The sequence below is a fragment of the Somniosus microcephalus genome, chromosome 9, assembly GCF_052327205.1.
Source record: "Somniosus microcephalus isolate GS21.2 chromosome 9, FLI_Smic_1.0, whole genome shotgun sequence".
In the NCBI taxonomy this organism is placed as follows: domain Eukaryota; kingdom Metazoa; phylum Chordata; class Chondrichthyes; order Squaliformes; family Somniosidae; genus Somniosus; species Somniosus microcephalus.
Genome location: NC_140995.1, coordinates 23,614,742 through 23,638,110, shown reverse-complemented (window position 1 = coordinate 23,638,110; position 23,369 = coordinate 23,614,742). Strand labels below are relative to the sequence as shown.

The 23,369-nt window shown below is 45.5% G+C and overlaps 1 protein-coding gene across 1 annotated transcript in view; it reads right to left on the bottom strand.

Moving 5' to 3' along the window:
• Positions 1-479: 479 nt before the first annotated feature.
• dlgap2a (discs, large (Drosophila) homolog-associated protein 2a) overlaps positions 480-23,369 on the bottom strand; it is a 212,390-nt gene continuing 189,500 nt past the window's right edge. The window contains exons 9-10 of the mRNA XM_085996433.1: positions 6,527-6,679; positions 480-1,572 (exon numbers count right to left, since the gene is read on the bottom strand). Of these exons, the coding sequence (XP_085852559.1) occupies positions 1,354-1,572; positions 6,527-6,679 (372 nt within the window). The 3' untranslated portion in view covers positions 480-1,353. The remainder of the gene's footprint in view (positions 1,573-6,526; positions 6,680-23,369) is intronic.

Genomic DNA, 23,369 nt, shown 5'->3' with positions numbered 1-23,369 from the left:
AAAAAAAACCCAAATAAATTAATAAATAATAGTTAACATAATCACCGTAAGCATGTATTATTTATAAATGTTCTCAGTCGTAGCTAGCATATTTATTACATTTTTCCCTTAAATGAAAAAAATTAAAACAGCATGCCAATTCAAAAGTGTTGACGATATATATATATAATTTTATATATATATATAAATAGAGTTTTTTAAAAAAAAGCATAATAAATATTAGATGGAGGGGATATTGGAGTGATTACTACCAGGAGGTTACTTCTGAATTTCCTTTGTTGAAAGATCTAACTACCAGTATCTGGCTACTGTAAGGCAAGCGTTCGTGGGGAAGTTACATTCAGTCTCTCTTGTTCGGATCCGCTCGCTGCATTGGCATGATTCGTAATTGCACACGTTTAAATGAGGCTGATCACTATTGCACATATTTGCCACCCGTACAAGGTGAGCACTTCCCCCTCCCCCACCCACCCTTTTACTCAAAAGATACATCACAATTTGCTGAAAGCCATTTCAGCACATTCCCAAAGAAGATAAGGAAAAAAAAACTATTTTTTTTCTCTTTCAAGTCTTAAAACATTTTGGCACATCCTTCGGAAACTGAGGGGTTTCAGTACCTTGTCTCAGCAGATGAAATTACTTTGTGTCCCAATAGGTTCTGTAGATTACTATCCTGTAAGAGTTATTTAGGAGAAATAAATCTTACCTTTTTTACCTACACTTCCCCCAAAACATACTGGAGATCAGTCCCTGAATAGTTTTGAGTGGGGAACAGTTCTGCTGAGCATACGGCAGAGCGTCGTTCTGTTCCCTTATTAGGAGCTGGGTTCTTTATAATGTTAAGAAATAAGAAATGATGTTGGCACATTATTCATCCTTCCTATTTTTTCTTGCTGAAACCACAGCACCTTCTAGTTTCATCAGTTCGCACCTCCAGAGCTCTCCAGCGACACTGGGTTTTAACTATTTAGCCATTCCCGCAAACCCACTGAGCAAATCAATTAATAGAAAATACAGTAGTGGGTTTCTTCCTCTAGAGGTCCTCCACTCTAATAGTCTCCGAGAGAGCTTGTTGGATAAGTGGAATATTTAGTGTCACCTCTTTGGGTTGACTCCTCTTACAGAATATAGGAATTCTCGCAATGAGTTCAAAAACCCGGAATTATAATAATTCCACTGTGATGTATGGCACAATGAACACAACAGCAAGAGCATACACTGTGGAGGCTGGGACAAGAATTACCATGGAAACCCCATCACTAATTCCACCGGGCTTGGTGTGTGAAATGTACATGACAAATATTGAGAGCCGACGGTGAACAAAAAAAAAGGTCATTTTGCAAGAGACTGTCTTTAGAGCCTGGTTTGTGCCTCGGGGATGTAAATCTCAATGCTATCCGCACGCTCTGTGGCCGAATTCTGTCGAAAGGAAGCCGCTCGCTTGGCGGCCATCAGCCGTTTCCTCGCCTCCTGTCGCTGTCTGTCAGGAAGGTCAAGAGACTTTTCTCGCACGATAGGGATTTTTCCTTTTGGTGGCTTCTTTGGTACTGGAGGCGGAATCTTCTTTTCCTCCTAAGTAATTATGAAATAATGAATCATTAATATTAAATAGAAAAAACACCAATGGAAAATGACAGCCTCTTTTTAATAACAACAGAAAATGCTGGAAAAACTCAGCAGGTCAGGCAACATCCGTGGAGAGAAACCCTTCTTCAAAACGACCCGAAACGTCAACTCAAATTTCTCTCCACGGATGTTGCCTGACCTGCTGAGTTTTTCCAGCATTTTCTGTTGTTATTTCGGATTTCCAACATCTGCAGTATTTTGCTATCAGCCTGTTTTTAATGCTGGCTCCCCCAGCAAACTCCATCCTGCCCTGCGAGCTTAATACTGTCCTTTGACTGTAAAAGGCAAACAGTCCCAGGGCATTTGTGCTAATCTGATCAATACAGCCAATTCTATAAGGTCGTGTCACTATGATAGGCAGATGTGAAATTAAAACCACAGACCTCAGAAGCATACAGGGCCAGGCAATGATCAGTCTGATTTACCTGGTCTCATTTGTACATCAAGTTAATACTCCTCAATTTATTATTTTTGGCTGGTGGGGAACAGTTCGCTTTCCTTGAAAATTAGTCCTTAATATAAAGAGAAAGTGAGTGTTCCCATCTGAAATGCTTAAAATGTGGAACTAATGTTAACCCATTCAATACAGAACTGTGAAAGTCGGTTTAGTTTAATGGCCGGTAGAGTAAAAGCTATGCACATTTATATACACTAAAAACCCGCAACCTCTACCACCTAGAAAGACAAGGGCAGCAGATGCATGGGAACCCAACCACCTCCAAGTTGCCCTCCAAGTCACACACCATCCTGATTTGGAAATATATCGCCATTCCTTCATCGTCAAATCCTGGAACTCTCTCCCTAACAGCACTGCGGCAGTACCTTCACCACACGGACTGCAGCGGTTCAAGGCCGGACCTCATCACCATCTTCTCAAGGGCAATTAGGGATGGGTAATAATTGCTGGCTTTGCCAGCGATGCCATCATCCCGTGAATGAATAAAACAATTTTTAAAAAGTAACATTCCAGTCACACAAGTGCCAGGCAATGACTATTTCCAACATGAGAGAGCCAAATCATCTCACCATGACATTGAATGACATTACCATTGTCGAGTTCCCCAACATCAACATCCTGAGTGTCACCATTGATCAGAAACTCAACTGCACCAGTCTCATAAATGCCGTGGCTACTAAAGCAGGTCAGAGGCTGGGTATTCTGCGGCGTGTAGCTCACCTCCTGACTCCCCAATGCCTCTCCACTACCTACAAGGCACAAGTCAGGAGTGCGATGGAATACTCCCCATTTGCCTGGGCAAAGCTGCACTAACACTGAAGAAGCTCAACAACATCCAGGACAATGCAGTCTGCGGGATTGACACATCGCCCACTAGCTTAAACATCATCCACTATTGCCGTATCATGCCTGCAGTGGTGTTCTATACATGGCAGAAACTCCCCAAGGCTTCTTCGGCAGCACCTCCCAAACTCGCAACCCCTACCAACTTGGTGGTGCCCGTCTCCGCTGCTGCCTCAGCTGATCTGCAGCTGAAACCCTTGTCCATGCCTTTATTCCCTCTTGACTCGACTATTCCAATACTCTCCTGGCCAGCCTCCCAACTTCCACCCTCCATAAACTTGAGATGATCCAGAAACTCGAGTGCCCATAATCTAACTCGCACCAAGTCCCGTTCACCCATCAGCCCTGTGCTCGCTGACCTACAGTGGCTCCCGGTCTGGCAACCCCTCAAATTTAAAATTTTCATCCTTGTTTTCAAATTCCTCCATGGAGACAGGAGGGTGGAGAGATTAAAGAATTGGGAGCAGGAGGAGTTGAGCTGTAGACAGAGGTCACTGAGGGTAAGGAATTGCTTGGTGGGGAGACTAAATGAGGAGAGTAGGGATCAACCATAATCTTAATTATCACCATCCACCTTAAATTTGTTACTACTTCAGAATATACCACGGCGTGCTGATCTGTACAATATGTAGAAGGCTGAGTAGCTTTTGCCTGCGAAACAGTAACTTTTTCTTAATTAGTTCCTAGGGTGTGGGCGTTGCTGGCAAGGTCAGCATTTATTGCCCATCCCTAGTTACCCTTGAGAAGGTGGTGCTGAGCCGCCTTCTTGAACCGCTGCAGTCCGTGTGGTGAAGGTACTCCCACAGTGCTGTTAGGGAGGGAGTTCCAGGGTTTTGACCTAGTGACGATGAAGGATCGGCGATATACTTCCAAGTCAGGATGGTGTGTGATTTGCAGGGGAACTTGCAGGTGGCGGTGTTCCCATGCACCAGCTGCCCTTGTCCTTCTAGGTGGTAGAGGTCGCGGGTTTGGGAGGTGCTGCCGAAGAAGCCTTGGCAAGTTGATGCAGTGCATCTTGTAGATGGTACACACTGCAGCCATGGTGCGCCGGTGGTGGAGGGAGTGAATGTTTAAGGTGGTGGATGGGGTGCCAATCAAGCAGGCTGCTTGGTCCTGGATGGTGTCGAGCTTCTTGAATATTGTTGGAGCTGCACTCATCCAGGCAAGTGGAGAGTATTCCATCACACTCCTGACTTGTGTTTTGTAGATGGTGGAAAGGATTTGGAGAGTCAGGAGTTGAGTCACTCGCCGCAGAATACCCAGCCTCTGACCTGCTCTTGTTGCCACAGCATGTATGTGGCTGGTCCAGTTAAGCTTCTTATCAGTTGTGACCCCCAGGATGTTGATGGTGGGGATTCTGTGATAGTAAAGCTGTTGAATGTCAAGGGGTGGTGGTTAGACTCTCACCCACTGGAGATAGTCATTGCCTGGCACTTGTGTGGCATGAATATTACCTGCCACTTATCAGCCCAAGGCTGAATGTCATCCAGGTCTTGCTGCATGCGGGCATGGACTGCTTCATTATCTGACAATATTGTACAATTGAGAAGGTTGAAATTGTAGATTATTTAGAGTTGCATTATATTCACCCTGTAAAACAATGAACCATGGAAGATTTTTTAAGGATCCATCAGACAGGTGGACATTGTAGATTTATAGAACAGTTGTATGTACTTCAAGTCACTAAATTTTGTTAAATCTCAAGGGTTTGGAATTCAAATGTGAGGAAGTGATGCTTCAGTTGCTGAGACCCCCATCTGGAGTGCTGCATTCAGTTTTGAGCACCGAAACTCAGGAAAGAAATATTGGGGGAGAAACTCAGTATCGCCCTGTTCGAGGCGCTAACTTTTGAAAGCTGGGAAACTTAGCGCCAGGCACTGATGATTCCCAGCTTTTTCAAAATTCGGTGTTTGCGCACCAGGAAGAAAGTGGAGCTCTAAATCAAGCGCTCCACTTCCTTCCTGGAGCGCTAATGGACGCAGGCTGGGTGGCAGTTGTGTAGTGCTGCACAAAGGGCCATCACTGCAGGCTCTGCATTGGGACCAGTTAGCTGGTCCCCGACAGCGGCCGCGACCTGTCCCGATCAGCCCCATGCACTCCAGCAGAGTGCCGGGCTGATCGATCGCGGCCCAGGAGCAATCAAAAATAATCACTTGAAGCGTTGTTAAAATTTTTCTCCTACCCACGCCAACATCCCCTTTTATTTGTGCCTCCGAAGCGCCCGGCCTCCCGAACAACGCCTCCTGCAGCTGCCGGTGTTGTCGCCCGGTGATGCAACCGAAGTTCGGGTCCGGGGCGCTACCGGGGCGATGCACATGGCAATGACGTCATGATCTCCGGGCGCAGGAGATTGTGGAGTGAAGTGTTACCGCCGCCACAAACCTCTCGGCCATGTTAGCGGGAGTCGTTCATCTCGCCGGTCGGTAAGTTATTAGCGCCCCGTTACCGCCCCCCGGAGGCGATAACGGGAGGCACTAACTGACGTAAGAAACCTACTAGGCACTTGGTCTAAGCGTTAAACAAAGCTTTAATCAACTGTTTTACAACATGGAGGTCTAGTTGTGTCCTTCACTAGTTGCTGTTAAGAATGTCCTGCGCAAGCTGGGCCCGTGCCCGAGTGTTTATACTCTCCCTGGACAGCGCCACCGGCAGGCCGCTCAGTATTATTTCATAAGTCTTTCTTTCATGAATGACTGATTCATGTCACTAACCAACCAAATTTCTCCCCCTAAGTCCTTGGAGGGGATACAGCGCAGATTCGCCAGAATGATATAGGGTTTAAAGGATTAAGTTATGAGGCTAGGCTGTATAAACTTGGCTTGTATTCCCGTTAGTTTAGAAGGTTGAGGGGTGGTCTAATTGAGGTATGTAAAATGATAAAGGGATTTGATAGGGTAGATACAGAGAAACTGTGTCCTCCAGTGGGGGAAACCAGAACATGAGGGTATGAACTTAAAACTAGAGCTAGACTGTTTAGGAGTGAAATCAGGAACACTTTTTTACATAAAGGGTAGTGGAAATCTGGAACTCGCTGCCCCAAAAGGCTGTGAATCCTGGGTCAATTGAAAATTTGAGGTTGATACATTTTTGTTAGGTAAGGGTATCATTGATATGAAACAAAGGCAGGTCAATGGAGTTGAGGTACAGATCAGCTGTGATCTAATTGAATGATCTTGGGACTGAATGGCCTACTGCTGTTCTCTTGTTCCTTTGAGTTGCATGTTACTTAAAGTCTGTTTCTGAGGTCCTGTGTTTGATGGCGATCAACTGTTTTTGCACTGGTTGGATTATTGTGAACACAATTTATTGTATTAGCCCCCTTTCCCACTATAAATCCTGTAAGATGCTCTGAAAGATTTATACCATTATGGAACAAAGCTTGAAAAATCCACTATCACACACCTTGCAAATCCTGCAACAGTTTTGCACTATTTTATTGCATCAAAAAGGATTTTCTAAGAACACTGCAAACTTTTAGAGGCTATATTTCAGGAAGAACATCTCACCTGAAGGGAGTTGTGCATTTCTGGGAAAAAGCAATATTAACCGAATATTAATTTTACTGCCTACATTTTAGTTCACTGCACCATTTTACTTTACCTGTTTTTCAAGTGGCTCAATAGATTTCCAATCATTTGCCTTCAGCTGGTGCAGCTCATCAAACTTCATGCTGACATCTTCAATGGAAAGCTGCAGGAGATCCCAAAATCCCGCTAGATCCTGGGAGGTAGGCCTTGGCATCGCACTGGGATCCTAGCAGGTACCAAAGCAACTCATTAACAGTTCATACCAGATACATTAAAAAAAAATTACATCTCTCAAATTGCTGAACAACAGGTTTTACAATATGCAGATATTTAAATGCTTTCACTGTTTATCTCATTGCATATTCGTGAGTCAAGTCTCGTTCTACATGTGCCAAAATACTGGAAACCTTTTTGGCTGAACGTTAATGTTCGATACAAGAGAGCAAATAAATGCTGGGCAACCTAAAGAGACGTAGCAAAGATTTTAGTTTTGCTCATTTTAAAAAGCATCTGTTGTTCAATATTACTTTGCCCTTTCTACTGTACAGTAACTGAAGTACTTTTCATCTACGAGAGCTTGGCAGTTTTGACTTTGAAATATCAATACATCGACGCTTTCACCATGTAGCACTGAAACATTACAATATCATTTTCATCTCTGTACAGCAGAGTGTCCCCTGAGGGAGCACAATCATTAAAGAGAAATGTCGAAAAATAAGTTGCAATGTTTTAAATTGCATTTTAATCTGAACAATGATCTTTGCTTTTAATCTGGGCCTCCTGAAGATAAATGCTGATGATTTTTTAAATGAAGCTAAACTGTTCATGCGGCGGTGTTTTTACAAAATTCCTTTTTATGGGATGTGGGCGTCGCTGGCAAGGCCAGCATTTATTGCCCATCCCTAATTGCCCTCGAGAAGGTGGTGGTGAGCCGCCTTCTTGAACCGCTGCAGTCCGTGAGGTGAAGGTGCTCCCACAGTGCTGTTAGGGAGGGTGTTGCAGGATTTTGACCCAGCGACGATGAAGGAACGCTGATATATTTCCAAGTCAGGATGGTGTGTGACTTGAAGGGGAACTTGGAGGTGGTGGTGTTCCCATGTGCCTGCTGCCCTTGTCCTTCTAGGTGAAAGAGGTCGCGGGTTTGGGAGGTGCTGCCGAAGAAGCCTTGGCGAGTTGCTGGAGTGCATCTTGTAGATGGTACACACTGCAGCCACAGTACGCCGGTGGTGGAGGGAGTGAATGTTTAAGGTGGTGGATGGGGTGGCAATCAAGCGGTGGAAATGATTGTAACACTCTCATATAATCCTGATATGATCTTTGTGTGGTGTTTTAAAATATAAAGGAAGGAGGGAGAATGAGCGTTGGATTTTTGCAGTGGGTGGCTAGCCCTCCCTGGCACTATTAAAGTCATGGCAATTGCAAGGCACTGTGCCAGATATCACATTACTAAGTGACGTAAACAGGCAAGTTCACAGAATCACAGAATCCTCACAGTGCAGATAGAGGCCATTTCGGCCCATCGAGCCTGCACCGACACATATCCCACCCTATCCCTGTAACCCCACGTATTTAATCCCCTGACACTAAGGGTCAATTTATCATAGCCAAATCAACCTAACCCGCACATCTTTGGACTGTGGGAGGAAACCGGAGCACCCGGAGGAAACCCACGCAGACACAGGGAGAATGTGCAAACTCCATACAGACAGTCGCCCGAGACCAGATTTGAACCCGGGTCCCTGGCGCTGTGAGGCAACAGTGCTAACCACTATGCCACCGTGCCCCCCACGTGTTCTAGAAAGTGAGCTGGAGGGGTTACATATAAGACATAGTGGGGGAGAAATTCGGCATCGCCCCATTTGGGGCGCAATTATCGGCCGGGCGCCAAGATTAGCGCCTGCCGCTAATTATCGCCTCCGACTGCAAACTTGGCTTTTATCGCCACTGGAAGTGATTGGAGCGCTAAATCAGGCGCTTCACTTCTGTCTTAAGGCGCAAAGGCCAAGGAGCGAGGCGCTAACTCACAGCGCTGGCGAAGCTCATGTGATGTCAGTCAGCAATGGAACACAGACAGACTGGAACCGGCCAATTCTTAAAGGGGAGTTCTGACGAATGGTCATCGACCTGAAACGTTAAATCTGTTTCTCTCTTCACAGATGCTGCTTGACCTGCTGAGTTTCTCCTGCATTTTCTGTTTTTATCTTAAAGGGGAGGGTTGATCTTGCTCTCCATCCACATCCTGTTCATTGCAGCCTTGAATCTCGGCCTGAATCTCAGCCTGGAGAGACCTGTACATCAAATCTGCTGGAAAGAACCATGGAGAGAACCAGGGGAAAGCTCAGAGTGCAGACCCCATAGTCTCTTCTAAATTGATACAAGGAAGGGCAAATCAAAACCAACCTGCAAAGTGCTGCTCAGTACCCAAAACTCCTTCACACAGCGTTGAATCTCTCCAGAAGTCTCTCTCTCTCTCTCAGAATGTGTGGTGCAAAAATGTCACCGACAAAAAAAGGCAGGAAGCGGTCGCCTTTAAATAGCGCTCCCCCAGTCCCTTTCTGACAGCATAACGCTCCCCTCAAGCTGTCGTTGCTAGAGGCAGGTGGTAAGGCAGGGGGCGCCACTCAATTTCCGGTCCGGGGCGCTAACGGGGCGTTGCGCACTTGACTGACGTCACGATCTGCCGGCGCAGGAGATTGCGGCGGTATTGTTTAGTGCCGCCACAAAATGTCCGGTCAATTTCGCGAGAGGCGCAGATATCGCCCCGCCCGGGCGCTAGTTGCTTTGTGCCCTACTTAGCACCCTCTTAAGGCGCTAATGGGTGGTGCTACCAACTGAATTTTTCCCCCAGTGACCCTGAAAATCCGCATGGGTTCTACCTATTTTCTGTTGTAACTCCAGAGTGAGACTGGCGGAACCTAGTGGAAAATGGCAGGATGTCGGCTGCGCCAAGTCTCTGCCACTTCCGCAATTGTTCCGACACATCTTGTATGGGGTGTTCACCCTTTACAAGGAAAAATGCTGTTGGGGGGGGCGGGGGTGGGGGGGGCACACCTTACACTGGGAGTTCCCGCTTGCCTGGCTCAGTCGTGACCTGCTGCTTCTTTGGAGGCAGGTCTGCTGAGTGAGAGCAGGTGCATTGCGCTGTGGATGGGCCAAAGTGGGCCCCACCAGAACGGTCCAGGTCCAGGAAGCGATCTGGGCCCCTGAAGAAAGAGACAATGAAAGAAAAAGAGTCCTGATCAGCTTCCTTACACACAGGGTCACAGGGGATATGGCTGGGGTCCAGCAGAGCGCCTGGGCACCCCTCCCACCCAATGACAGGCAGGCGGCCGGTTTTCCAGCTGCTTGGAGCAAATGGGAGCTGGAGATGTCTCCTTAGACATGCTTGAGCCCACCTCCCCCTTGCACTGGCCCCACTGGGATCAACACTGGAAAGCACCATCAGGTGCAATGCTAGGATCACTGTCGGCATCATATCCTTATGATTTTCGAGACCAATAAATTTGTGCCATGGTTAAAAAATAAAGCCTTTCAACATCCAACAGTCAACAATGAAATCAAATCAACACGAATATATAATATTGTTTTTGTTTAATTGCTGCCAAATTACACGACTTATTTTCTGACATGCCTTGTAAAGGATGCTCAAATTTTACCCTTCCGTTTCCCATCACAAAATTCTACACTTCTCATGGGAAATGACTATGAAAGAGTCTAGAAATACAAGCAGGGCTGCGTGACCTCCAGTATGCAAAGTCTGTGCAGAAACAGAATGTGAATATTCTAGTTTGCAATTCCTGGCTGCGCCAACAGTTGATCAGAACCGTGACATCGTAGGGGTCATTTAATCAACTTAGTCAACACTGCAAATGGTCAGAAAATCGTGGATAGCATATAGTCAGTTTTCCTACTTGCGCTTCCAGCAAGGCAAAGCTGCCCATTGACAGCAAGAACTTTGGAAAATGAGCCGCCTTCGGCCACCAGAAGTTCCCAACCAAAGATTCATAGTGGGTATGCGGTTTCCAAAACAATTAAAGCCATCCAAATACAAGGGGCTGGATTTTGCCAATGGGGAGCTTTTGGAGGCGGGACTCCCACTTGTCGGGTTTCAGTCCCGCCTCCATCAACTTCTGGCTAACCCACGCTATTTTCCCTTGATTGACCCTGTTAAGCCCGCCCAGCGGGCTTAGCAGGCCAATTAAGGGAAAGCTGGTTACAGAGAACGTTAAACTGTCAAACACTGACATTCTCTGTAGTTTGGTGAGTTCTTGAATTTAAGACCTCATCAAACCTCTTTCTTTTGCAGAAATTAGATGGTTGCTGCATTGGAGAATGCAATGGCCATCTGTCATCTCTGCCGCGGAGGCGCGAGACTCTCCGCATACCCACCGACTGAAGCCTGCAGGAAGAAACAAAGGTAAGTACACTTTTTCTAACACTTTCCATTTACCTCAGATACTCACCTCTCCACACTTGCACCCATCACTCACCTCCACAGCACACTTTTGGACCTCTCCAACCCCCGCAGACCCGCTACTCGCCTCGGTGACCCTGGCGGGTTTCAGAGCCTTTGGGAAGCCCACACTTGTGTGGGCAAAATGGGGACAATCCTCTTATCTGCCTGTTAACTACCTGTTAACAGGCAGTTAAGTGGCTGTAATCCCTTCCTGCCTCCAAGGAGACGGGACCTGGCACGGGACGGCTTCCCGCCTCCTGGCAAGACGGCACCGAGGCGGGTTGGGGGGCGGGATGGGCACCGGCCCCCAAATTCTGCCATTTTCCCAGCAGTCCCACCTCCAAACCCGCCTCCCCGGGGCTGGCAAAACCCAGCCCAAAGATTCACAGGAAAGTCTTAACGACCCTCATTTTTAGATCAGAAGAAAGTACAAACTCACAGTCTGTCTTTAATGTATATCAGCCCCTCCAGCAGCTTCATGCTGCAGAGGGGGGTTTTTAAACCTTCGTGAACTCAATTTAACTCAAAAGTAACATTTCAGAATAAATGGTATCCAGATCTTCTGGGGAAAAGCATCTAAATTCACCATTAGGGTTGAAGTTTTCAAGATAATTAGCTGTCTGAAGCTGTGGTACATCTACAGATTAAAGCATATCCTCCAACAATAAACAGGAATCTTGTCTGCAGTAGGAAACACTGAGATGCGTTGATGAAGACAATTTTCTGGAACATTGTTTCCACCTGAAAATCACAAAGATTCTCCAATGTGAGGTCTTTTCAACCATTAAGGCCTTGAAATTAAGAGGAATTATTGAAGTTCTTGTCCCCAGCAAACATCATATATATCGATACGAGAACCAAATGCTTGACCTTCATGTTTCTTGTGCTTTATAAATGAGCTTAGAGTAAAGGCAGTGCAATTTAGGAAGTTCCATGGGGGGGGCGGGGGTGAAGTGTGGCCTCTACATGACTTACTTTGAGATTTTGTTCTCCTAAACTATGTAAGACAAATACAAAAAAGTTTAGGCGTCATCTAACCCTGGAGATACTCCACAACACCTGCTAGGTTAAAGAATGCTTCAATTTGGCAGCAGAGCAAATGTCAGGCCCGCCTCAATTTAAAGGCATTTGACTTAAAGTAGAAGGTCTGCAATCAACTGGCTTGGCTCTGGCAATTTCAGAAAAAATCTGTCAGTGACTCACCACCCACCCCTTCCACGTAGACACATGCGTGCGCCCTCCGGAAGGTAAAACAGACTCTAATTCATGCCTGTGTAATACTGCTCTAGGCTGTAAAGGTGACAAATTATTTGTCGTTTGCCATCAAGTATTGAAAGCTTTGCAAATTTAAAAAATGGACACGTATACTGCAATTTCATGAATTAATCACTGTAAGTTTCAGTAGTCATTACAAATTCAAAAAATCATGTAAATGCACACATCCATTTCAAGAAGTGACAGTTTTCTTATTGGTGTAAAGAAAGAATCATTGGCATTTCTAAATATATGTCCATCTCTATTATCCCTGTTGTTTCAAATACAAATGATCCTTTATCATGTTCCTTTCTGAATAATTAATTACACTTCACGGGCTTTGACATGTGAGTTCAAGCACATTCCACAGTTACAGTGAATTGGTACTGTCCATTAAGACTCTTCTATTTTTTCCATAAGCACGGAGCACTTTTAGACAGAGGGCTAAATTGGGGATTTGGAGAGAGTGGGAATTTCCTGCAGAGGGGGAAGGAGGAGAGAGCGAGAGGAGTGGCCGGAGGTAAAGGTAGGCCCAAAAGCCCGGAGGGAGTGCAAGTGTCAGCGAGCAAGATAAGTGACAAGTTGAAGGAGCTAAAGAGAAAAAAAACAAATTGGTGAGTAGCTGGTGATTGTTCTTTTTTAAGTTAGTTAATAATCTATTAAGTAAAGGCATGGCATAGGACCTCAGTCCCGTGGAATGCACATCTTGTGCCATGTGGGAACTCCAGGATGTTTCCAGTGTCCTGGACAACCATGTGTGCAGGAAGTGTCGTCAGCTGGAGGAGCTCAAGCTCTGGGTTTCGGAGCTGGAGCAGAACGTGGCATCACTGCGGTGCATCAATGAGGCTGAGAGCTACGTGGATAGCACGTTTCAGGAGGTGGTCACCCCGCAGCGTATGAGTATGCAGGCAGAGAGAGAATGGGTGACCATCAGACAGCCAAGGAGGACCAGGCAGGTAGTGCAGGAGTCCCCTGAGTGCATCTCGCTCTCCAACCAGTATTGGTGAGGGAAATGGTTCCTCTGGGGAGTACAGCCAGAGCCAAATCCATGGCACCGCGGGTGGCTTAGCTGTACCGGGGGGGAGGAGGAAGGTCGGGAAAGCAATAGTGGTAGGGGATTCGATATTTAGGGGAACAGACAGGTGTTTCTGCGGCCGCAGACGTGATTCCAGGATGGTATGTTGCCTGTCTGGTGCCAGGATCAAGGATGTCACTGAGTGGCTGCAGAACATTCTGAGGGGAGAGGGTGAACAGCCAGAGGTCGTGGTCAATATCAGTTCCAACGACATAGGTAGAAAGAGGGATGAGGTCCTGCAGGCAGGTTTTAGGGAGCTAGGAAAGAGATTAAAAAGCAGGACCTCAAAAGGTAGTAATCTCTGGATTACTCCCGGTGCCATGAGCTAGTTAGTATAGAAATAGGAGGACAGAGCAGATGAATGTGTGGCTGGAGAGATGGTACAGGAGGGAGGGCTTTAGATTCCTGGGACATTGGGACTGTTTTTGGGGGAGGTGGGACCTGTACAGGCCGGATGGGTTGCACATCAACAGAGCCGGCACCAATGTCCTTGTGGAGGGGGGGTTGCTGGTGCTGTTGGGGAGGGTTTAAACTAATTTGGCAGGGGGATGGGCACCAGGTTGTAACATTAGAAAGGAGAAACAAGGTGTACAAAGGATGGGGAGAGACAGATAGCACTAGAGTAAAAAATAGTACAGTATTAGGTGGGGTCAGACTAAGAGAGAATACAAGGTGGTCTAAGATGGGTTTACAGTGCATGTGTGTAAATGCACAAAGCGTGGTAAATAAGGTTGGTGAGCTGCAGGCATAAATAGCCACATGGGAATATGATGTCATGCTGATAATGGAGACCTGGCTCAAAAAAGGGCAGGATTGGGTTTTAAATATTCCTGGATATAAGGTGTTCAGGAAAGGTAGGGAAGGAAAGAAAGGAGGTGGTGTGACAGTATTGGTTAAGGAGAATGTTAGTGCTGGACAGAGAGGATGTCCTGGAGGGTTCAAGGACAGAATCTATTTGGTTAGAGTTAAGAAATAATAGAGGTGCCATTGCACAACTAGGTGTATTCTATAGGCCACCAAATAGTGGGAAAGATATAGAAGAGCAAATTTGCAGGGAAATTACACAGAGGTGCAAGAACTATTGAGTAGTGATAATGGGGGATTTCAATTATCCTAATATAGACTGGGATCGTAATAGTGTTAAGGGCAGAGAAGGGGAAGAATTTCTGAAGTGTGTTCAGGAGAACTTTCTTGATCAGTACATTTCTGGCCTAACAAAGAAGGAGGCATTGCTGGATCTGGTTCTGGGGAATGAGGTGGGTCAAGTAGAACAAGTGTCAATAGGGGAACATTTAGGGAACAGTGATCATAGTATCATAAGGTTTAGATTAGCTATGGAATAGGACAAGGAGCAATCTAGAGTAAAGCTGGAGGAAGACAAATTTCAGTGGGTTGAGAACGGATCTGGCCCGAGTAAATTGGAATCAAAGATTGACAGGCAAAACTGTAATCGAACAATGGGCTGCCTTTAAAGAGGAGATGGTTCGGGCACAGTCAAGGTACATTCCCACAAGGGGGAAAGTTAGGGCAACTAAAGCCAGAGCTCCCTGGATGACAAAAGAGATAAAGAGTAAATGAAGCAGAAAAAGAGCATGTATGACAGATGTTAGGTTGAGAATATAAGTGAGAATCAGGCTGAATATAGAAAGTTCAGAGGGGAAGTGAAAAAGAAAATAAGAAAGGCAAAGAGAGATTATGAGAATAGATTGGCAGCTAATATAAAAAGGGAATTCAAAAGTCTTCTGTAGGCATATAAATAATAAACGGGTAGTAAGAGGAGGGGTGGGGCCGATTAGGGACCAAAAAGGAGACCTACACATGGAGGCAGAGGTCACGGCTGAGATACTAAATGAGTACTCGGCATCTGTCTTCACCAAGGAAGAAGATGCTGCCACTGTCATAGTGAAAGAGGAGGTCGTGGAGATATTGGATGAGATAAAAATTGATAAAGAGAAGGTACTAGAAAGGCTGGCTGTACTTAAAAGTTGATAAGTCACCAGGACCAGATGAGATGCATCCAAGGATGCTGAGGGAAGTTAAGGAGGAACTTGCAGAGGTACTGGCCATAATCTACCAATCCTCCTTGGATACGGGGCTTGTGCCAGAGGACTAGAGAATTGCAAATGTTACACCCTTGTTCAAACAATGGTGTAAGGATAAACCCAGCAACTACAGTCAGTTTAACCTCAGTAGTGGGGTAGCTTTTAGAAATGATAATCAGGGACAAAATTAACAGTCACTTGGACAAGTGTGGATTAATTAAGGAAAGCCAGCATGGATTTGTTAAAGGCAAATCATGTTCAACTAACTTGATCGAGTTTTTTGATGTGGTAACAGAGAAGGTTGATGAGGGCAATGCGGTTGATGTGGTGTACATGGACTTCCAAAAGGCGTTTGATAAAGTGCCACATGATGGGCTTGCCAGCAAAGTTGAAGCTCATGGAATAAAAGGGACAGTGGTAGCATGGATACGGAATAGGCTAAGTGACGAGAAATAGAGTCGCGCTGAACGGTTATTTTTTGGACTGGAGGAAGGTACACAGTGGTGTTCTCCAGGGGTCGGTACTAGGACCACTGCTTTTCTTGATATATATTAATTGAGTGTACATTGCACAATTTCAAAATTTGCAGATGACACAAAAGTTGGAAGTATAGTGAACAGTGAGGAGGATAGTGATGGACTTCAAGAAGACATAAACAGGCTGGTGGAATGGGCAGACACGTGGCAGATGAAATTTAATGCAGAAAAGTGCGAAGTGATACATTTTGGTAGGAAGAACAAGGAGAGGCAATATAAACTAAATGGTACAATCCTAAAGGGAGTGCATGAACATAGAGACCTGGGGGTATATGTGCACAAATCGTTGAAGGTGGCAGGGCAGGTTGAGAAAGCGGTTAAAAAAGCATACGGGATCCTGGACTTCATAAATAGAGGCATAGGGCTGGATTTTCCAAGCCCCGAGGAGGCGGGCATGGAGGCGGGACTGCCGGTAAAATCGGAGAAAGCGGGGGCGAATGGCAAAGCCGCCCCCATCCCACCTCCGTGCCCTTTTGCGAGGAGGCGGGAAGATGTGCAACTTCGGGTCCCGTCTCCCGGAGGCAGGAAAGGCATTTAATCCTTTTAACTGCCTGTTAACAGGTAGTTAACAGGCAGAAAAAAGGATTAGTGCAATTTTACCTTTACAGGTGAAGGCTTCCCGACCTCGGAGAACCCCGCCGGGTTGGAGGAGACGCGGAGGAGGTCTGCGGCAGTCGGAGGCACCTGGAAGTAAGGTGAGTGATGGGCGCAAGTGTGGAGTGGTAAGTATATAAGGTGAGTGATAAGTTTAAAAAGTGTGCACTTACCTTGTTTTCTTTCTACAGCCTTTAGCTGCGCTAGGATGGGGAGAGCCGATATTCTCCTTGTCAATTTCACATAATGGCTGTTGGATCCTCTGATCTTACAGACATGTGAAATTTACAAAGTTGAAAGATTTGATGAGTCCTCACCACAAAGACTGTTCAAACTAAAGAGAATGGCAGTGTTTGACAACTTCACAGAGCTGTCAAATGCTGTCATTTCTTCTTTCAAGAAGTCTTGACAGATAGCACGTCTGACGTTGACGTGGTCCGTCAGTGACTTCCTCCCTAATTGGCCTGCTGAGCCTGCAGGGCGGGCTTAACAAGCTCAATCAGGGGAAAATCCCTCTGATTGGTCAGGTGAGGATGGAGGCAGGACATTGACATGACGAGCAGCAGTCCCACCTCCAAGTCCCCTCATTTGACAAAATCCAGCCCATAGAGTACAAAAGCAAGGAAGTTATGATGAACCTTTATAAAACACTGGTTTGGCCTCAACTGGACTATTGTGTCCAAATCTGGGCACTGCACTTTAGGAAGGATGTGAAGGCCTTAGAGAGGGTGCAGAAAAGATTTACGAGAATGATTCTAGGGATGAGGAACTTCAGTTATGTGGATAGACTAGAGAAGCTGGGGTTGTTCTCCTTAGAGCAGAGAAGATTGAGAGGAGATTTGATAGAGGTGTTCAAAATCATGATGGGTCTAGGCTGAGTAGATAGAGAGAACCTGTTCTCATTGGTGGAAGGGTCGAGAACTAGAGGACACAGATTTAAGGTGATTGGCAAAAGAACCAAAAGCGACATGGGGAAAAACTTTTTTACGCAGCGAGTGGTTAAGATCTGGAATGCACTGCCTGAAAGGGTGGTGGAGGCAGATTCAATCACGGCTTTCAAAAGGGAGTTGGATAAGTACCTGAAGGCAAAAATTGGCAGGGCTACGGGGAAAGGGCGGGGGAGTGGGACTGGCTGAAGTGCTCTTGCAGAGAGCCGGCACGGGCGCGATGGGCCGAATGGCCTCCTTCTGTGCTGTAACCATTCTATGATTCTGAGATAAATGGTTTCTAATGTATGCAATGAATTAAAAGTGTGCAGTTTGAGAAGTAACTAAATGAGATGGTAGAATATCTGCAATACAAACACAGACCACAAAAGCCATCTAGGGCAGTGGATGCAAAAAGCTAGGAGTCGTATGATGAGGGTTCTGCAGGTTCTTCTAGATGGATAATCTAAAATGGGCCAATTGGCCTTCCTCAACCGTATTTACCTTAACATCTTATGAACCCATGGGCATTGCTAGCCAACAAGAAAGTTTTGGTACATATCTTATAGTACAGGTGCTTAGAGGGCCTGAGTTTTCATTTTTCTAAGGCTAAATTGCAAATGATAACTAAATGTAACATTTGATAAGAGACACACAAAATCTTTACAAGGTATATCTATATATAACATATTAAAAATTTTGGCCTAGAGATTGGATCGAGCCTGAATCGGGGGTGCGATCTTAGTGCTGCACATGACTAATGAGGTTGGTGGCAGGATCACGGGAAATTGATCCACGAGCTGCAGGCTCTAGTCGCAACCCCAGAGGCAGCTGACCAGTCTGGGGAAGCATGAAGATTAGCCAGCTTAGACGCCGACTGAGGTGGTAAGCAGAGTCTGGGGAGGGGGGACCCGCTGGTTTGGCTGCCAAGCACCTGAGAATACAGACCGCAGTATGCACGGGGCATGCTGTAGTCAGTTGCTAACAAATTCTGCAAAAGGGGCCTGAAACGAGGGTTAGGCCCCCTCAGTTGTATATGCAAAGAGCCTGATGCCTGTTTCAGGCGAGGGCCCTGGACACCTATGCAGGAGCCTATGCCAATATGCCGGGCGATGCACTTCCGGCGTGGAATGTGTGCGCATCTATCACCGGCCATATTGGACGCTTGGGCGCCAATGGATATTTAGACCCTTATGTCACTGTGCACTTCCTGTTAACCTTTTCTATTATAAATTCTGATGTCCACATTTATAATGGAAACTACCTGTGCAAAACTCATTTGAATGTAAGTAGTCACTGCATAAATATGGATATATGTAGTTTGTAATGGAAATACAAACATAAGAACTGAATGCATGACTTTAAAATGGGGACTGCGCATGTTCTGGTTTAATATCACTCACCCACTAATCCCGCTTCACCTGAAGACTGCACTTGGTCTTGACATCTAATGTGCGACACCATGGGAGATCAACTAGCAATATATTAAAAATCTTACATCTGAGTGCGCTCCCTGTCAGCTTTCCAATTATAAATTCCAATGGCCACATGGAAACTGCCAATGTAATCTTGTCATGATGTAATTACACCTTCCCCCAGTTGGCGGTGCTTTAGTTCCACCATTGCCTGGAGAGCATGACATGTTTACATAGGCAGTTCCCATTATAATTGCAATTATAGGAATTTACAGTGGAGATATAAAAATAAGGGCAGAATCTATAACTTTAAAATAGGCTTTGAATTATATCTGCATGTCCAGTCCAGTTATCCCCTGCCCTCTACCCTGCTGTACCTGAAGGTATATCTTGACTCCCATTGTGAAGCAGCATGTGAGATTAACTACATTTACATTACCATTTTTAAAACAATCTAAAGCTGAAGCAAGGTGGTATAGTTGACTGGCACAATCGTTTCACCCTGATTTTTTTTAAAGGAGTTGAGGCTTCCTCATACAGATGTCGTTTGATTGACACCCTACCAATAGTCACAGGTAAATGAGTTCTGGAAAACTCAATCTATTTCTTAGTTATCAAGAGTCTACTGTACAAACCAATCCGAAACCTGGCCCCTGATTATGCGGCCATGTGGTGAGCATGTTTTTGCATTGGAAAATGGGCTCTAAACCCAGGTACATATTATAAATAAATATTGAACTCATATGTGGGTAAATGCACCATATAGGGTGATTGAAACCCAAAAAGCCCCATATCCGTGGTGACTTAGCTGATCTCAGATAGAGACACTGTGGCACAGATGGGGTACAGCCTAGAGTTACAGTGAGGACATTGTGGAGGTTATCAGGCATCATTTTTAGGAGCACCACAGATACAGCAACTACACAGGAGGACTGCAGGATACTGAACATCTGCCACATATTCAAAAAGTGGAGTGAGACATCAAATGATCTGGGAATTATAGACCAGTTAATCCTGACATATGTAGTGAGGAAAATCAATGTTCAGCTCAAAAGCCCAAAGATCATAAGGAGTGGTCAGTGCGGATTAAAACCAATAGAAAATTCCCCACAAATTTACTGAAATTCTTAGATCAAGTGACTGAGGACTCTGTATTGACAAAATTTACTTGGATTTTCAAAAGGTACTTGATAAAGTTCCATGTGCTCAGACTTTTAAAAAAGATTTAAGGCTCAAGAAATTAGTGCCGAGATTGAAAACTGCTTGCCAAGAGGAAACAGGCAGTTTCCAGTTGGAAAGAAGGAACTGGTGGAGTTCCACGGGGTCTGTTCTTTTCACACCATTAACAAATAATACGGAGAAGAGCAGTTATATAACATTGTAAAATTTGCCGATGTCACCAAGCTACATTTTAACGTTAAGGTGATGGAGGCTGCTAAGAAAAACAGTTGCAGAGCAGCAGCATGAGTATTTAACGTGAAAGAGTTTAACGTCCAGGACTGGGGAAGGAAGTAAGACCAAATCCTCCTGAGCCCTTCCACAAGTAAGGCTTGAGGTGGGACGAGACCAAGTGGCCTGAAATACAAAAAGAAGCTGCTGGACTGGGTGCCGATAACAAGATCAGCGGGAAGAGCAGTCAGCGTCCCCCCAAGCTAAATGATACGTCATGGAAATGAAGCTCGTGGGTTGAATATACTGTGCAGCAGTAGGCCTGGCACTGCCATCTCACCCAGCAGGAGGACTACGCGAGGTCTTCAGAACACTGGAAATGTGGGCCAAGCTCCAATGAGCTTTGGTGCAACAGACAATAGAACTGTGGACCCCACTAAAGGGAACAGTTGATGTCAGCGGTAACAACCATAAATGGTAAATGGACCAGCTTTAGTGCGCTGGCTGATGGTGATAAATTGAAGTTATTTTCAGACAAAAGCTTCCGCTGCAGGAAAAAAATGACCTCTGGTGCCATTGTGAGGTAAAACTCGATGGGCTGGATTTTACCAGCCCTGAGGAGGCGGGTTGGGAGGCGGGACTGCTGGGAAAATCCCCCAAAATGGGAGCGGGTCCCAAACCCGCTCCCAACCCACCTCCAATCAATCTTCCTGGGATTTGGGTCCCCGATTTGCACAGGGACCCGACTCCTAATGGCAGGAAGAGGATTATAGCCACATAACTGCCTGTTAACAGGTAGTTAACAGGCAGTTAAGAGGCTTTTTCCAATTTTTCGACTGCTGCTGCGGGCTTCCCGACATCGGGGTACCCCGCCAGGGTAAGTGAGGCGTGCTGTGGGTCTGTTGTTATGTTGGTCTTTGGATGACAGCTGCAGAAGTGGTGTGAAAGATGCAATTTAGAGGTAAGGACATGTTGTGAAAGTAATTTTTATTGTGATTAGATGTTTCTGCAGGTGACAAGCTGTGAAGAGTTTGTGTAGCCTCATCTCATCGGGAGAAGTGACAGATGGCTTCTGCAATCTCAGCTGCAGCTGCCATCTGTTTTATCCTAAGGAGAGAGTAATTGGAGAGTCTTGGTGCAAGGGCTCACCTTTGGACAGTGATTGTCAGTGTTAGACAGCACCTCAATGCTGTCAAACACTGTCAAATCATCTGTCAAACAAGTGTGGTGCATGTGCCTTTAAGAAAACCAGCAGATGAAGCGTCATCAACTGACGTCATCTGACACCGGCTTTTCCTTAATTGGCCAGCAAGCCCGCTGGGCGGGCTTAACAAGGCCAATCAGGGCAAAATAGCATTTGTTCGTCAGACGTCGCTGGGGGCGGGACTAGAACCCGGAAGGCAGCAGTCCTGCCCCCAGCGCGTCTCTGTGAGTAAAATCCAGCCCAAAATGGTCAGACAAGTGAAGAACTGATGCTGCAGTGGATTGAGTGGTATGAGTGCAAAGAGATACTTAGCACTAGATTCACTGAAAGCCCATAAGCTTGGCAGTGTTAAAAGTGTTATACAGTGAACAAACACAAACAGCTGGGATGTTTAGATGTTTAGCTGATTCTTTTAGCCATAAGATATAACAGTTGGCAGGATATTCAACAGTACTGTCAGGAAGCTGTGGGTAACAGGATATCTGCAAACATAAACATAAAAAGCTGGAAACACTGAGCAGGTCAGGCAGCATCTGTAGGGAAACAGAAGTCAGGCAATCGACATTTTCAGATCTCTACCATCTACAATATTTTTCTTTCTGTTTATAGGATATCTGAAGACCTGCAAACATTCACTGCAGGGGCCATTAAGGTGCCATAGCAGAAGTGTGCAAGTTGATTGTTTTTGCTTTGGAGTCATCACTTTGAATAACTATGAGAAGGGATTCAGAAAGGTTGGACGCACAAAGAAACTGCTAGCAGTACTTGAATCAGGGTCTGCATCCAGTGAGAAGGACTCTTCATGATGAATTTTCTGAGGACTGGGTAAAGGCAAAGATGAGAAGTTCATTGGGTTTGCCCTGGTGAGTAATTGGGCAATGAAAGATGCTGATTACATACTCTGTATTTATTTGCTTTTGTATTTTCTGTCCTGACCTATTGCTGTTGATATGACAGTAAGGTAACAGTTTAGTTAGCCTGCAATCATATGTGTTGATCATACTGTGTTTTTGGATTTTACCAGTGATAATTAAACATTGTATAACTATGGCGTGTATTTTCCGATGCTTACGGGTGTGTATGAGCTGTGTACACACCCGTAGGGGCCTCGCAAGTGCCGGTTTCAGGCATGCAAAGCGCATGCGCTAAAACCCGGCACTTCCGATCTGTCAAGAATGCTCTTGACAGATTGGACGCCTGCCCTGGAGAAGGGCCTCTGTGGGTGGATAGTTCCACTTTCTGCAGAACCTCTGCCCGCAGAATACCCTTAAAAATCTTACGTCTGGTAAAAGCAGGCTTAAGAGTTTAAAAAAGTAAAAAAATATTTTTTTCCCCCACTCATTTATAATTTTAAAATACTTTTAAAAAAGGTAAGTTTATTTTTAGCCCCGTAAAAAACTTTAATTATTTTTTCAAAAAATTAAAATTTTGTTTAAAATATTTAATTTAATGTAATTTTAACAAATTTTAAATATGTGATTTAAAAAAAAATTATTTAATGTTTTAGCGTGTTTTTGAGTGATCCCCATTCATACTTTTGCCAGGGCTATCCGGCGAGACCTGTCAAAAGTGTGAAGGGAGATTCCCTTCTCCCATTGGTTCCCCATGGCCCAGGGGCGCAGGCAGTTCACAAGCGTCCCTGGGATACCTGGGCCTCTGCCCGCGCGCACCAGGAGAGGCCCAGGAGCAGAAGTATCGGGACCTACGGAGCCAGCAGGTAAGTTCGCAGATTTTTTCCAGATTGGAGGCATCCGCACGCAGGAAGCCTCTGATCAGAAAATCCGGGCCTATGTGCTCCATTTGCTAAATTCTGCATTTGGATACTCATCACCAACTATCAGTTTCTTTTCTTGTGCCATAGTTCCTCATGCAGTTTCTCATCAATGTATAGTAATGTTATCACAGAATCACAGAATCACAACAGTGCAGATAGAGGCCATTTCGGCCCATCGAGCCTGCACCGACACATATCCCACCCGATCCCCGTAACCCCTACACCAACACATATCCCACCCTATCCCCGTA